This window comes from Phyllobates terribilis, unplaced genomic scaffold (assembly GCF_046119375.1).
Source record: "Phyllobates terribilis strain yellow unplaced genomic scaffold, ASM4611937v1 Scaffold_4__5_contigs__length_816908805, whole genome shotgun sequence".
In the NCBI taxonomy this organism is placed as follows: Eukaryota; Metazoa; Chordata; class Amphibia; order Anura; family Dendrobatidae; genus Phyllobates; species Phyllobates terribilis.
In genome coordinates, this window is record NW_027362764.1 from 360,661,695 (window position 1) to 360,677,654 (window position 15,960).

At 40.4% G+C, this 15,960-nt stretch overlaps 1 protein-coding gene across 2 annotated transcripts in view; it reads right to left on the minus strand.

The window, feature by feature from the left end:
* Nucleotides 1-835: 835 nt before the first annotated feature.
* The window catches only part of COL15A1 (collagen type XV alpha 1 chain), a 904,466-nt gene continuing 889,341 nt past the window's right edge, over nt 836-15,960 (minus strand). For both annotated transcript variants that reach the window (XM_073678442.1, XM_073678441.1), the window contains 3 exons: nt 10,444-10,629; nt 4,730-4,845; nt 836-1,318 (listed from right to left, as the gene is read on the minus strand). In XM_073678442.1, the coding sequence (XP_073534543.1) occupies nt 1,102-1,318; nt 4,730-4,845; nt 10,444-10,629 (519 nt within the window). In that variant the 3' untranslated portion in view covers nt 836-1,101. The remainder of the gene's footprint in view (nt 1,319-4,729; nt 4,846-10,443; nt 10,630-15,960) is intronic.

Consider the following 15,960-nt stretch of genomic DNA (forward strand, 5'->3'; position numbering starts at 1 on the left):
GGTTCAGCATCTTGTTGTAATATACAAATTTACCATTTAGGGTTTTAACAAATAGTTGTCTATAAAGCTGAATCACTGATAAAACATTAAAATGATTAATTAGTTGAATTTTTTCTATGTCACAAACTTTTAAAGTACTTACGCAGGTGCACAGTATATGTTTATCTGCTTGTTTTGTGTGTGTATATTGATACAGTGAGAAAATTATTGCTCAGATATGCTTCATTCATCGTCTGGTGTATATTATAATAAAAATGTACATCACATGCCTTTATATGTATAAGTTATGGGATTGTTTGAAATATTTTGGTAACACTAGCTAACTTCATGGAGTCTACAGGCCTATCATAGTTTAGTTATGTTACAAGTTAAAGTCAATTTTTAACTGATCCTGTTAACTTCTATTTTTGTCATGTTCCTGTCCTCGTTTCAGTATTTATGACATAATTATTAAACTACACTAGTCATGCTTCCCAAAATACAGGAACCCCTAATGGAAAAGGAAACACAATAATGTGGATCAAGACTTAAAGGTACTCACAATAAATTATAACACAAATGTGTACAAGAAACTGTATTAATATAGCTGTCATGTATATTCTTGTGGACTTCATGCTGATTTGTTTTATAGCAACATTGGGAATGCCCAAAAGCTTGTCTGTCAAGCCATAGGTTTTACTGTAGAACTATCCCGTTTTATATATTGTGACCTGGTATAAAATATAACGACATGCTATTGAGTGTATGTGAAGAATTGTTTTGTCCTCTCTTATGCACTTTTTTCAATTGTACATTCAAACATTACGTTTAGAAGAAAATTTCAGCTTCACTTGAATACTTAGAAAATAAATTGCAGTTTATTGGGCTATATAGTTTTCCAGCCCATGGCAAAATAAAAACATTACCTGATCCGATATCAATCCAACCTTCATTCATAAATGTAGCACCAAATTGCAGAATGAAATCAACTTTCCAACACATTTCTGTATGCAATAAATGAGGTATGTTTTCTTTGGCTATAAAAGTGTGCAATCTGTTAGAAGTTCAATATATACATTATGAATTTCAGTGTCTTCTTAACTTGTTTCCTTCTATTTGAATTTATTTTTTCCTGTTATCCACATTATGGCTGTTCTCAATACATAAAACAATAAATTTATTAGAGCAACTGTATGATTTCTGATCTAACAGCCTTCCACTCCGAAGTAAGGATGCCTGTCCACTGACTGCCATGTCTGCTGTTCTCCACGCCTCACAGTAATTATGGACCATTCTGATGCCATTCTGACTTGAACCATGCCACAGAATTTTTTGAGGCCTGTAAATATTAAAACATAAAAAAAATGAAATATCTAAAATTTTATTTTGAAGGGTTTTGTACAGATTAGTAGACATAATCATGGTTAATAATGTGTATAAAGCGTAATGATGTTAACAATGAAAAGAGCGTGGAAGATCATCATTTTTGTAATCATAATCTTTAATACCTAAAACTTTTTCTTATATTTTTATGAAGTAAATAAAAGTAAAAAATAATCCTTTCAAACAGAAACAGAGGGATTCCTGGTTTTCTTTTGTTTAGCACATGTTGAGAAGAAGTAACAGCATGAAGGAGATTATAAAGCAATACTGGACTGTGTAGCTGTGAATCCAACCCTAGGATAAGCTAAATCTCTCATTAATTTCAACACAATTTTCCTGCCTTGTCTTCCTCCGCTCGTTTTCTCACTTCTTCTTCACCCTTTTACTCTCCATTGAGTATAATAGAACATCAAACCTGACACCTCACTATGCTAGCAGCCTGTCTTGCTTTGAAGTAGAGGGATTTTAGGGGATTTTTTAACAGTGAATGGTGAGTTCAGGGAGCAGAGGACAAGTAGTTCATAATTGGAGAAAGCTGCAAATTCCTCTGAGATATATTACAAAGATTCTTCACTTGCACTATTGATTTATCCAAAGTTTGGGAAAGTGACAGTGACCATTTAAGAACACGGCCTATTTCATTCATTGCCCAAACAAACTATATAATTCAACTTGAAAAAAGTATTTACGCCAAGAGGAATAAGCAGGAATACTTCCATAAATTATGGTTGGATAGGATTAATTAGAGTAACACCTATATATACTACTGTAGCGTAAAACTCTTGGTAAACTGTATGGCGGAGTGGAGAGGGAAGAAGGAAAGAAGAAAAGGGGAAGAGAAGGAAAGGGAGTAGGGGAAGGAAAGAAAAGAAGTAAAGTAAGAAAGAAAAGGAAAGAAGAGGAAAAAAAAAAAGAAAGAGAAAGAAAGGTCTCCATGGAGGGAGGGCGGTAAGGGAAAGGGGGGGGGGACTTACTGTAATATTGTAAAACGAGTATTGTCATGTAATATCTGTTCTAAGTTTTATGTTTAATAAAAATGTATCTGATTAAAAAAAAAAGAATATGACCTATTTCGACCATCGGAATGTATGTAGCACTGCATTATTTTCTGTTTTTTGTTTTCTTGTTTTTCTGGATGAGTTAAAAGTTATTTTTTACTACTTTTGCACGAAAAAGCAATCATTTGTTTTGACTGAGCTTTATGGGGAACACAAGTCTGTGATCACTTTTATTTCAGTTTTTGCAGTCAGAATAAACAAAAAACAACGATTATTGAAATTATTTTTAGTCTTTTTAGATTTGTGTTTTTCACATTTTTGTTTATTATTCACTAAAAATGTATTTATTTTACAGTATTCTACAGACGGGCAGTTTATTAGGCCTATTAGGCATCCATTCATGGCAGATTTGGAGGAAACCTTAAATGTTGCAGTGGGACCCTGGCTGTCAGTCACTATCAATGAGCAGGTGTAGTGCTATCTACCATTAAAACAAATTGTATCTATTTACATATTAAGGCCTCCAGATACAGTGAAATTAGCAGGACTAGTGGACTACTTTATTTGTATAGGGGCCTCTTGACTCTTCCTAGGCAGATAATATCTATGAATGAAGGATTCTTTATATTTTATTTTCAACAGTCGTTTCTTTTGTTCGCAGGGGAAATAAGCTTGAAACTCTCATGCAATCCTTTACAATGGTAGTGCAGAGATGTGTTGCAGGAGATAATCCTCTGTCATATGGATTAATACAGCAACATTTGCAGTTTCACATCACTGGTCTCAGCACCACGCAACAAACACAGCTAAATTAGTGTCAGCTCATCTCTACACATCCCCATCTTATAGTATATCCTCCTTTCTTACAAAGCCCCCTCCTGAATTCCATCAGTTCTCTCAGCCCCTTGTGTACACGTATCCAGCAGTCTATCATTCCTATCATCCCACTGTATACAACCCATCCTGCAGTATGTTTCTCCTTTAAGAACCCTGTATACACTCATCCTGCAGGAAATCTCTCAGCTCCCTGTAAACAGCCCATTCCGCAGTATATCTCTCCTCTTAGCCTCTTATATACAGAGCCCCTCCTGCAGTACATTGCTCCTCAGTCCCCTGTATAAGGCCTATTCTGCAGTACATACCTCTTCGCAGCTTCCTGTATACAGCCCATCAATACAGCTAATACTGTAGTATATCTCCCCTCTCAGCCCCCTGTATATAGAGCTCCCTCCTGCAGTATGTCACTCCTCTCAGCCCCCTGTATTTATCCCTTCCTGCAGTACATAACTCCTTTCAGTTCCCCTGTATGCAGCCCAACCTGCAGTATATCTTTCTTCTCAGACCATGTATACAGCCCATACTGCAGTATATCCCTCATCTCAGCCCCCTAGAATACAGCCAGTCCTGCAGTATATTGCTTCTCTCAGTTAACACATCAGTAAATATCTGGTTTTTGTTATGAGCTCTCTGCACTTTTATGAAGGAGGCTTTGCCCCTTTCCCTGTTATCATTATTCACAGTAGAAGCTCTGTTCCAGACAGATCCTCTAGTTGTGTTTTTTTTATTGAAATCCAACATAGCATTTAAAAAAAAATCAGAAAGTTATATAATATTGTTATCCCTTTTTCTGGTTTTTAATTAATCATTTTATTATCCTAACCCTAATTAGAGTTGGAAAAACAGTGTAACCTTTTATATCTGTGTTTTTATGGGTTTTGTTTTTACAGTGGCCACTTGTTTACTTTTTCCATCAGGTCCTTATCTCTTCTCATAAAATTACAAGTTATAGAATAGGTGGTGCAGCACGGTGGCTCAGTGGTTAGCACTGCAGCCTTGCAGTGATGGGGTCCTTGGCTTTAAATCCACCAAGGACAACATCTGTAAGGAGTTTATATATTCTCCCCGTGTTTGCATGGGTTTCCTCTGGGTTCTCCAGTTTCCTCCCACATTCCAAAGACAGTGGGGACAGTGATGATAATGTCTATAAAGCGCTGTGGAATTAATGGCGCTATATAAGTGAGTAAAATAAATAAATAAATTGAGCTGCAATAGAGCCAAACCTAGCTTATTCCTGTTGGCTTGGATGCAAACACTAGGATAGGCCTATCATAGTCTTCCTCCATACCCATGCAGTGTGATGTTAATTTGTAGCACTGCCGTGAAAAAGTGAGACTGCAGAAAAAAGCCAAGTATATATCATTAAATGGTTAACCAAAAAAAAAATATATAAATATAAGTTGTTTATACAGAATATTCCTGTCAATTTATCTTTCTGCTTGTGCATCTTTTTTTACAAAGTAAAATATTTTTTTTCCTGTACATGAACATTTTTTATTTTATGTAAAATGATAGTAAACCGCCAAACCTACCAAGCTGAATCAGTCAATACATTTCTTCCATCAAAGGAATAAATTGGAATTTGAGCATTGAAGCGCCCTCCATTTCCAGAAAATATAGATTCCCAGTTGTCAAAAAGAACTTCACCCTAACAGAAAAAAATATTCATTACAAATAAAATAGAAAACTGCACAGTATATACAAGTAATACATACAGGTGCATTGCACAAAATTAGAATATCATCAAAAAGTTAATTTATTTCAGTTCTTCAATACAAAAAGTGAAACTCATATATTATATAGAGTCATTACAAACAGAGTGATCTATTTCAAGTGTTTATTTCTGTTAATGTTGATGATTATGGCTTACAGCCAATGAAAACACAAAAGCCATTATCTCATTATCTTTTGGACGCAACAAAAATACGCTGTGTCCAAATCGCTGCTGAGTGCTGATCAGGGGGACTTAGCAGCTAAGGAACCAGCTGTGAGATGTTAATTATGGCCAGGGATCATGTTTACAAATGGCACCTTCCCAGGCTAAAAATAGCAGCTCACAGCAGCTGCATAAATTACGTGAATAGAAATCCTAATGAAGATTGGGTGAATGGGACTAGCTGACACCTAGCTCTTTTGTTTGGTTATGACAAGGTGTCAATTAGACCTTCTCATGACCAAACTTAATTAAAGTAAAGTAAAGAGGAGATGGAGAAGGAGATGCAGAAACGCTCAGGAAATTTCTGCTTCAAATACACATCGTGTGCACATAGCCTTAAGGTGAAGAAAAGCAGCAAACTTGAAAGATTCTAGTATTTATTTGCTGCAATAATGATCCGACAATCAAAATGTAAATGAAGTATACCTTTGCAAAGGTTTTTTTAAATGGTTCAAAGGTTGTGTATACTTTGTTTGCACTTTGATTGTCGGATCATTATTGCAGCAAATAAATACTAGAATTTTTCAAGTTTGCTGCTTTTCTTCACCTTAGGCCACGGCCCCACTATCAGTATTTGGTCAGTATTCAGTCAGTATTTTTTCACAGGAGTGGGAGCCAAAACCAGGTGAGGAACAATCAGAGAAAAGGTATAATAGAAACAAGTCACCAATTCTGCATTTATCACCCACTCCTGGTTTAGGCTCCCACTCCTGAGAAAAAATACTGACCAAATACTGATAGTGGGGCCGTGGATTTAATTGTGGATTGGAATACCCCCCACCAACAGAAGTCCCTTCATACTCCTTTCTTTTACCTGACGTTCACATGGAGGAGTTTCTTTGGGCTTGGAAAGCTTTTATTCCACGGTCCTCTGATAAACAGCATGCCGTTGAAAGGATTTCCACCTGCTTAAAGTGATTCATAGTGTTGTGCCTGCATCGCACAACCAGCTGAGATGAGCAGATTTTCATCTTGTTTTTTTTCATATTGAGTACACCACTACTTATTACGCTCAGATAATGCTTTCCCCTCATATCTCCTGCTTAGGTCTTTATTTTATATTTAATTAAAAAACAGGTGCAAAGATGCAAAAAACACTGTATTTTGTATGAATGATATGTAACAATTTTTTTCTTTCTTTTTATATACTCACTGTGCCCAGAGGCGTATCTAGGGGAGAAAACAGCAGGTGTGCGCAATTGAGCCGCCTAATGTGGCGGTCGGAGGTGTCTCCCCCGGCAGCTGCATTCTGCCGCCCCCCACACTGAGATTCCGCAGTTCTTCCAGACGGGAGTACAGTTGAAGCTCTGACCTCTGGGTCAGTGACACCAGCAGCGTGCTCAGTTCAGGTGATCACGCTGCTGACGTCATTCGCCGGCGCCCAGAACGAAGAACATCGGTGGCGAAGACACCAAGGATTAAGCGTAACGGGGGCCTGGGGGATATTTAATGTTGCAGTGTTTATAATGTGTGTGTGGGGGATAGTTACGGTGTGGGGGATAAATACAGCGTGGGGGGTAAATACACTGTGAGGGGGATATTTACTGTGCGAGAGGGTGTATTTACTGTGGGGAGTATTTGCTGTGTGTGGGAGATTTAGTGTAATGAGGCTGGGGGGTATTTACTGTGTGTGGGGGGTATTTACTGTTTGGGGATGATTTAGTGCAACAGAGCTGTGGGAGATTTACTGTGTGGGGGAGATTTAGTTTAATGGGGGTGTGGATGATTTGAGGACATAAGTTTGGGGAGCAAGGAAGGGGTCGCTGCAGACACAATATGGGGAGCAGGAGAAATTTGAAGACAATATGAGGAGCAAGTGGTGAGATGGGGGGCATGCATGGGGGGGATCAGTGCAGACACAGTATAGTGAGTGGGGCGGGTGGGTGTGGATACAGTATGGGGAGTCGGGGGGATGTGTGAGGAGGCAGTACAGAAAGTGGGAGTGGGAAACGTGTGAGGAGACTATTGATGGGAATAGTGTGAGGAGACAGTATGGGGGGTGTGAGTGGGCACAGAATGGAGACTGAGTAGTGTGTGTGTGGGGGGAGTGTTAGTATGGGAGGACAGAGTAAGGGCAGAGCCTGGAGGGGACAGTATGCCAAGGAGTGGGAGTGTGGTGAGGAAACACAGTATAGAGACTGGGCCCCGTAGGGGGGACACAGTGTGAGACGACAGTGTGAAGAGGGGGCCCAATATGGAAAGGAGAGAGCAGTGTGGAGTGCATGTACCATAAAAGTAACAGTGTGGGGGTCATATTTCGTGCAGGGAATTTAGTGAGGGTCAATTATTTATTCAGGTGCACTGCGTAAGGCAGATATTTTTAATCAGGAGCATTATAATGACACTGCTATCTTTAAGGGCATCATGTCTGGATGTGCTGCAGAAGGCCGGAAAAAATGGCCTCCAGCAGGCCACAAATGTGCATGTGTCTGCACAAATGGATGGTTAGAAACCGACTCCATGAGGGTGGTGTGAGGGCCCGACGTCCACAGATGGGAGTTGTGCTCACAGCCCAACACCGTGCAGGACGCTTGGCATTTGCCACAGAACACCAGGATTGGCAAAGTCGCCACTGGCACCCTGTGCTCTTCACAGATGAAAGCAGGTTCACACTGAGCACATGTGACAAACGGGACAGAGTCTGGAGACGCCGTGGAGAGCGATCTGCTGCCTGCAACATCCTTCAGCCTGACCGATTTGGCAGCGGGTCAGTAATGGTGTGGGGTGGCATTTCTTTGGAGGGCCGCACAGCCCTCCATGTGCTCTCCAGAGGTAGCCTGACTGCCATTAGGTACCGAGATGAGATCCTCAAACCCCTTGTGAGACCATATGCTGGTGCGGTTGGCCCTGGGTTCCTCCTAATGCAGGACAATGCCAGACCTCATGTGGCTGGAGTGTGTCAGCAGTTCCTGCAAAATGAAGGCATTGAAGCTATGGACTGGTCCGCCCGTTCCTCAGACCTGAATCAGATTGAGCACATCTGGGACATCATGTCTCGCTCCATCCACCAACGTCATGTTGCACCACAGACTGTTCAGGAGTTGGTGGATGCTTTAGTCCAGGTTTGGGAGGAGATCCCACAGGAGACCATCCGCAACCTCATCAGGAGCATGCCCAGGCATTGTAGGGAGGTCATACAGGCACATAGAGGCCACACACAATACTGAGCCTCATTTTGACTTGTTTTAAGGACATTACAACAAAGTTGGATCAGCCTGCAGTGTGTTTTTCCACTTTAATTTTGGGGGTGACTCCAAATCCAGGCCTCCATTGGTTAATAAATTTGATTTCCATTGATGATTTTTGTGTGATTTTGTTGTCAGCACATTCAACTTTGTACAGAACAAAGTATTCAATGAGAATATTTCATTCATTCAGATCTAGGATGTGTTATTTGAGTGTTCCCTTTAATTTTTGAGCAGTGTACTCATGCACGGGAGAAACCTAAAAGTGCGCAGTGCAGGCGCTGTGAGAATTCAGAAGCCTGCAGTCACATAGAGTGACTGCAGGCTTTCATCTCAAACCTGGACGAGCCCTTTAATTCTAAAATGAAGCCCTGTAGCCAATTCTAACAGTGTGTAATATACTCATTGCCAGGATCTGCTCTGCTTGCTGGTTCCATCAGTCATCACAAGGCCACTTCACTCATATGCGATTTTCATGCTTAAGGTCATGTGACAACGAGCTTCTCTCAGTTTTTTACTGAACATTTTGAGAATTAGGAAGAGCAGCTTGTCGGCACGTGACTATGAGTGCAAATCGCATATGTGCTGGGTGAGGGGTGGCGAAAAACTGAATTCTTGACCCGGGTGCCAGAAAGCTTAGATACACCTTTGACTGTGCCCATAGTTTTTTGGAGTCATTATTGCATTTCACCTAAATTTATAACTTAACACATGAGAGTATTTTTTTGAGTGGTTGAGGGTTGTCCTATGCCTCACCCTCATCAAATGAATTTATGCAGCTTATTAAAGTGATGACATTCTAAAGACCTTTAATTTTAAAAAGGTTTTTAAGTTTTTTATATTTGTGAATCCTATGAAATTTTAGGTTCAGAAAGTATTTGCTATTTATTCACATTGATTTTTCTACACCACACCCCCAATTCTGACATGGGTCATGTGTCCCGATTTCCTCAGTTCTGATTTGGGGTACCATAATGTGATGTACATAATGCAAGTGATTTTGCTGGCCTTGTATTCACTGCCCATGCATATCTTATCAGTATTGATATCACATACATGGGGATGGGGTAGCTGAAGCCAGGGTTATCACAGCGCATGTATGGTATTCAGGCTGTGCTTGTGCTGTGATAGGGAACACAGCCATGACATGGACATTACCTGTGACCGTCTGCTGTGCAGTTACCACACTGATCGTAAGATTGGCCCATTGAATTGTGGGAAATGTAGTTCAGACAGCTTCACAGATAAACCCTTGATGTCATTTTATGCATTTGGTATAACAGTGGAGACAAAGACATTCTTCTTGTAAGGTGGAGAAGACGGCTAACACCCCCTTTAAAGACCCCTGTCGTTATATCATGTGTGAATAGTATTTTATTGTGTGTTTCACCCTCATGTAGGCTGCAGTGTCCTATTAGTCAGGTGTGACAGGGTTAACTGTAGGGCCAGCTCACAGTTGGAGAGGAGTAGATAGGCACTAGTGGTTAATTACAGCTTTTTAAAAAGCTAGTCTGGAGAGAAAGAAGGGATACTGTCATAGAGATCTGTCATCATTGAGTGTACATGAAGAATCAGACCTGTAAGGGAGCAGGTTAAAGAATGAAATCTCCAGTGGCAGCAGTTTTGTTCATAGCAGGCAAGTTGGGGCACCTATGCAAGAAGATTTAAAGCAAGTATCAGTGATAGCCAGACCTGAAGGTCTTAGTGAAAGAATATGAGATCAGCCAGGCCTGGGGCACGGCTGTAAGGTGGTAGTGAAAGCTCCCTTACACTGTTCACAGAGTGCAGTTAGGGTGCAGTGCGTACAGCATCCCACATTGACTCATGTGACCCTGTGACCCTGTACTGTGAAGATGGACGCCCCCATCGTACCCTGTTGTGCATATGTAACATTATTCACAAGTAATGTGCCACTGTCCATAACCACTACAAATGTGCCTGTGTATTGTGCAGAAGAGAAAGTCAAGCATTGTTCCTGTTACACCTTGAATATATGGATATAGAATATATCCTAAAGGTGTCCGTAACAGAACCACAACCACATGCACACACCCAGGGACCCCTATGTAAGGTGTTTAGGGGCACGGAAATAGTGGTCAACCAAATTTCCCGCTTACATTCTTACCTTCAGATTGACAACAGGCAGGTTAAACCTATCTGCTCTTCTCACTATACTGTGAAGATCTTGCAGATGTGATGAGAGAAAAGCTCGGAAGGTAGATGTTAAACCAACTGCGCGAGCTTGCTGAAAGCATAGTAAATCGGCCCGAGCGTCACCAGCAAACGGAGCGTTCAACGCTACAAGGTGCAGCTAAAAAGAAAATGAAACATTGTTGACACTGTGATGTGTACAATAAAACGTAATATCTACATTAAATAAACAAGCATCATTTTGCACTGAAAATGTATAAACTTTGAACAAATGTAGTTTTACATAAATAAATGTGATTTCTGTGTTTTTTTGTTTTACTCTACTAAGGCTATGTGCACATGAAGCATTTTTAATGCGTTTTCGCGGTGGTTTTTCCGCCGCGGAAACTCATAAAAAACGCTTGTTAATAGGTCTGCCAGCTATAGCAATGCTAATCTTGATGTGCTGTGCACATGATCTGGAAATTTACACTCAGGATTAGCATTGACCATTATGCCAAGTGTTTACGGAGCGTTTCCCGCCCATTAACTTTAATTGAAACACAGCAAATCCGCAGGTGATAACAGTGAGAGCGGCGCTGCGGAGGGGAGCAGTAGTTCTCCTCAGCAGAGTAGGGAACCACCGGCAGTGAAAAAAGTAAAAAAACAAACAAACAAAAACCTTAAAACCTTATACTCACCTGTTTGGCACACCTCACTCCCCGCAGTATATTGTGCTTCCAGGACCTGTGGTCACGTGAGCGATCAGCTGATTGCTCACGTGACCTCACCATGGGAACATTCTCAAAAACATTCCCATGATGGTAAGTTTACCGGGACTCATCAGCTGATCTTCAGCTGATGAACCCCAGTGACCTCCTGCAGCAGCATGTATACTGACAGGGGTGATTTTACACCCCTGTCAGCATACATTGCTGTCTTCTACAGCAGTGACATCATGGTTGTTTTGTTATTTTACGTCTTTTTCATGAGATCGAGGGATTCGGGAACTGAGAGGGTAATAAAAAAAATTGTAGAACCGTGTGTTTTTTATTTCATTAAAATATTTTATTCTGGCCGTGTCTTTTATTGAAAAAGCGGTGAGCATTTTACTACGTGGTTAGTAATGGTGGCTTCTTATAGACACCCACCATTACTAACCTGGGCTTCACGTCATCCACCAATACAAGGCTGATGTGAACCCCAACCCCATTACCCCACTCGCCACCGCTTACAGGGCACTGGGAAGAGCGGAGGCTAAGCGGCAGATTTGGAGCATCTTATGGATGCGCCATTTCTGGGACTGCTGAGGGGTGATATTAATAGGAGACTAGTATTCATGGCCCCTTCCCTGGCTATTAATATCAGCCCGTCTATTTAGCCTTTTTTGGTTAGATTTTATAGGGGGACCCACGTCAATATTTTTTTCTGGGGTCCCCCTGTAATCTAGCCAGTAAAGGCTAAACAAACAGCTTTGGGCTGAGATTAATAGCCATGGAACATTTTTGGCTAATGGCCCAGGCTACTAATATCAGCCCTCAGCAGTCGGCTTTTCCTCTGCGGGTTATAAAAATGATGCGGGAGCCCACACCATTTTTTATTTTTTTTTATTTTAGGCTGTGTGCCCACAATTCAGACTTAGCAACGCTTTGGACACATATTTTTGCTGCATCCAAAACGTTGCATTCTATTGAACACAGGAAAATCCTCATGTGTTCACTGAACCATGCGTATTTACCGCATTCTTCAGGTTCTAGCGATCAAATTTCTGTTGCGGAGACTAGCGACTCTGCAAGAGAAGTTTACATGCTGCGGTCCTGAAAGACACGCCGCATGTCAGTGTCCACCGGTGATTCACAGCCTCTGATGCACACATAGTGGACATGGGATTTCTAGAGATCCCATCCACTATGCTGTAACATCTGGACGCCGCAAGTTTGACGCTGTATAAACCTGCAGCGTCAAACCTGCCACGGCTCCTGACTGTGGCCGTGTACCCAAACTCACCCGCAGAGTGTCAACTTCTGTAGCAGACACACTAGTCTCCGCTGCAGATTTTGACCGATTGAAGTGTCATCATATGCGGTGGATTCATATGTGCCGACATCAAAAGTGAGGCATTACAACACCGCGTTTTGGATGCAACAAAAATACGCTGCGTCCAAAACGCTGCTGAGTGCTGATCAGGGGGACATAGCTGCTAACGAACCAGCTGTGAGCTGTTAATTATAGCCAGGGACCATATATGCAAATGGTACCTTCCCATGCTAAAAGCAGCAGCCGCATAAATTACATAGATAGAAATGCTAATGAAGATTGGGTGAATGTGATTAGCTGACACCTAGCTCTTTTGTTTGGTGATGACAAGGTGTCAATCAGACTTTTTTATGACCAAACCTAATTAAAGTAAAGAGTTAAATAAAAACACAGACACAGAGTAAACACTTCATTTGAAATACAACAGACACATTGTTTAATCATTTAAATTAACCAATATATACACCCCAGTCCTGAAGGTAATCCAAGGGTTTAAGCAATGTCCCACCAAATAACTTTATTTAGCTCCAAAAAGCATTCATTGATGTACAAAAACGCTTCAAAAACCGCATCAAAACTGCGTGGAATTTCAGCAGCATTTTTCCTGCCAAGGAGATGCAGAAACACTCAGGAAATTTCTGCTTCAAATCCTGATCGTGCGCACATAGCCTAAGGCTTCCTTAACATGCAGGTTTTTAACAGTTTTTAAGCTTAAAGAAGCACTCCCACAGAGACTATTTTTAACTCCTTCACCACCTTGGGATTTTCCATTTTTGAATTTTTTTGCTCTGTCTTCCCAGAGCCATAACTTTTTTATTTTTCCGTTAACATGGCCATGTTAGGGCTTGTTTTTTGCAGGACGAGTTTTAATTTTAAACAACACTGTTGATTTTACCATATAGTGTACTGGAAAATGGGAAAAAAATTCCAAGTGTGATGAAATTGCAAAAAAAATGCACAAATCCACAATTGCTTTTTTTTGTTTTTTTTTACTATGTTCACTAAATGCTAAAACTGACATGCCATTATGATTCTCAAGGTCAATACAAGTTTGTACATGCCAAACATGTATAGTTTTTTTTTATTTAAGTGGTAAAAAAAAAATCCAACGTTTGCAAAAACAAAAAACTGCGCCATTTTCCAAGACCCGTAGCGTCCCCATTTTTCATTATCTGGGGCCGGGTGAGGGCTTATTTTTTGAGCACCAATCTGACGTTTTTATTGATACCATTTTGGGATAGATAAGATATTTTTATCGCTTGTTATTGCAATATTGCCGCGACCAAAAAATGTAATTCTGCATTTTTTATATTTTTTCTCATTATGCCGTTCACGGATTGTATTAATTCTTTTTATATTTTGATAGATCGGGCCTTTCTGAACATGGCAATACCAAATATGTTAATTTTTTATTTTTTTGTTTTATTTTGAATGGAGCAAAAGAGGGTAATTTGAAATGTTATATTTTTACATTTTTTTTTATTTTTAAAGACTATTTTTTTACTTTTTATATGCTTCAAAAGTCTCCTTAGGACACTTAAAGCTGCGATCATCTCATCGCTTGTGCTACACATAGCAGTGCTGCAGCAAAAATTATCATCTGCTGTGACCATCGGCCATGGAGCGGCGATCACAGCACATTGGCAATGAAAAACCACAAGGGTCTCTCTCCTGCAGACCCCGGGTTGTCATGCCAACCCATCGGAGACTCGCGATCATGTGACAGGGGCATCGATGGGTGGGTCTTATGACGCGCTTCCTGTGTGCATGTTAAATGCCCCTGTCAGAGATTGACAGCAGCATTTAACATGTTATCAGCCACAGGTGGATGGCGATTCCACCGGCGGCTGTTAGGGGCACATGAAAAGATGTGCCTGAAAGTTGTTATGTGCCTGAAAAGATGCAGGCTCAGCGCCAGAACCCACATCAAAGACGAGGTGACCTATGACGTACCTATACGTCAAAGGTCGTAAAGGGGTTAAATAAATTTGAGTATATCCAGTCATGGCTGAAAGTGTTGGCACCCTTGAAATTGTTCCAGAAAATGAAGAATGCATATGCATTTTATGTGTTTTATTTTCTGCACTTGCAGTTATTTGTGGCCTCAAGGTGGTGCTTATTTTCTTTGCACTATTAATTTGCACTTTATTTAAATGGTAGCTGATTTGCACTATAGCTAATGGCACTTTATGTGATTTGATTTTAATACATTTCTCAATTCTTATTATTCGATATATTTAATCAACATAATTATGGTTCAGTGATTTATGTGATTTTGAGCACTTGCTCTATATGGTGGATATATCATGTTATAACTGGCTTGTGTAGTTCTTTTCTGTTCTAGTTTCCTTCCCACTTTTTATGTATTTTATGTTGTATTTTAAGTATGTCAATAAAAACTTCATGTTTCATTATACTGGAGCTAATCTTCCAAGTCGTTTATAGGCTTATAATGCTTTATATGGAAGTGCTCTTGAAATTTTTGGGCTAAAAATTTTTTGGGGGATTATTTAACATAATAAAGCAGTTTACAACTCATGGAACAGTAGCTTATCTCCCTGGACGTGGATAGCAGAGAAAAATTGCTGAAAGGTTTCAATGTAGGATAGTCTGGATGATTGATTAGCAGTCATAATCAAGTTCCAAAAAAAATCAAGCTGTCCTGCAGGGTCAGGGTGCATCAGGGTCAGAGCAAACTATTTGTCAACATTTGAATGAAATTAAACACTATGAATGGAGACGAAGAAAGACCCCACTGCTGACACAGAGACATAAAAAAGCTAGACTGCAGTTTGCCAAAATGTACATGAGTAAGCCAAAATCCTTCTAGGAAAGCGTCTTGTAGACAGATGAGACCAATATAGAGCTTTTTGGTAAAGCACATCATTCTACTGTTCACCAAAAATGGAATGAGGCCTACAAAGAAAAGAACACAGTACATACAGTCAAATATATTGGCGGTTCAAAGATGTTTTGCTGCCTCTTGTCACTGGGTGCCTTGACTGTGTGCAAGACATCATGAAATCTGAAGATTACTAAAGGATTTTGGGTCGCAATGTAGTGCTCAGTGTCAAAAAGCTGAGTTTGTGTCCAGGGTCATAGGTCTTCCAGCAGGACAATGACCCCAAACATATTTCAAGAAGCCCCCAGAAATAAATGGAAGCAACGCGCTGGAAAGTCCTGAAGTGGCCAACAATGGGTTTGGACCTATATCCCATTGAACACCTGTGTAGAGATCTTAAAATTGCTGTTGGGAGAAGGCACCCTTCAAATATGAGAGACCTGGAGCAGTTTGCAAAAGAAGAGTGATTTAAAATCTCAGTTGAGAGGCGTAAGAAGTGTGCTGATAGTTATAGGAAATGCTTGATTGCAGTTATTTATTTCAAAGAGTGTGCAACCAAATATTAAGTTGAGGGTGCCAATGTAGCACCCTGAGGATTCGGCTGCTACAGGGGTATTACACCTCAAGCCAGAG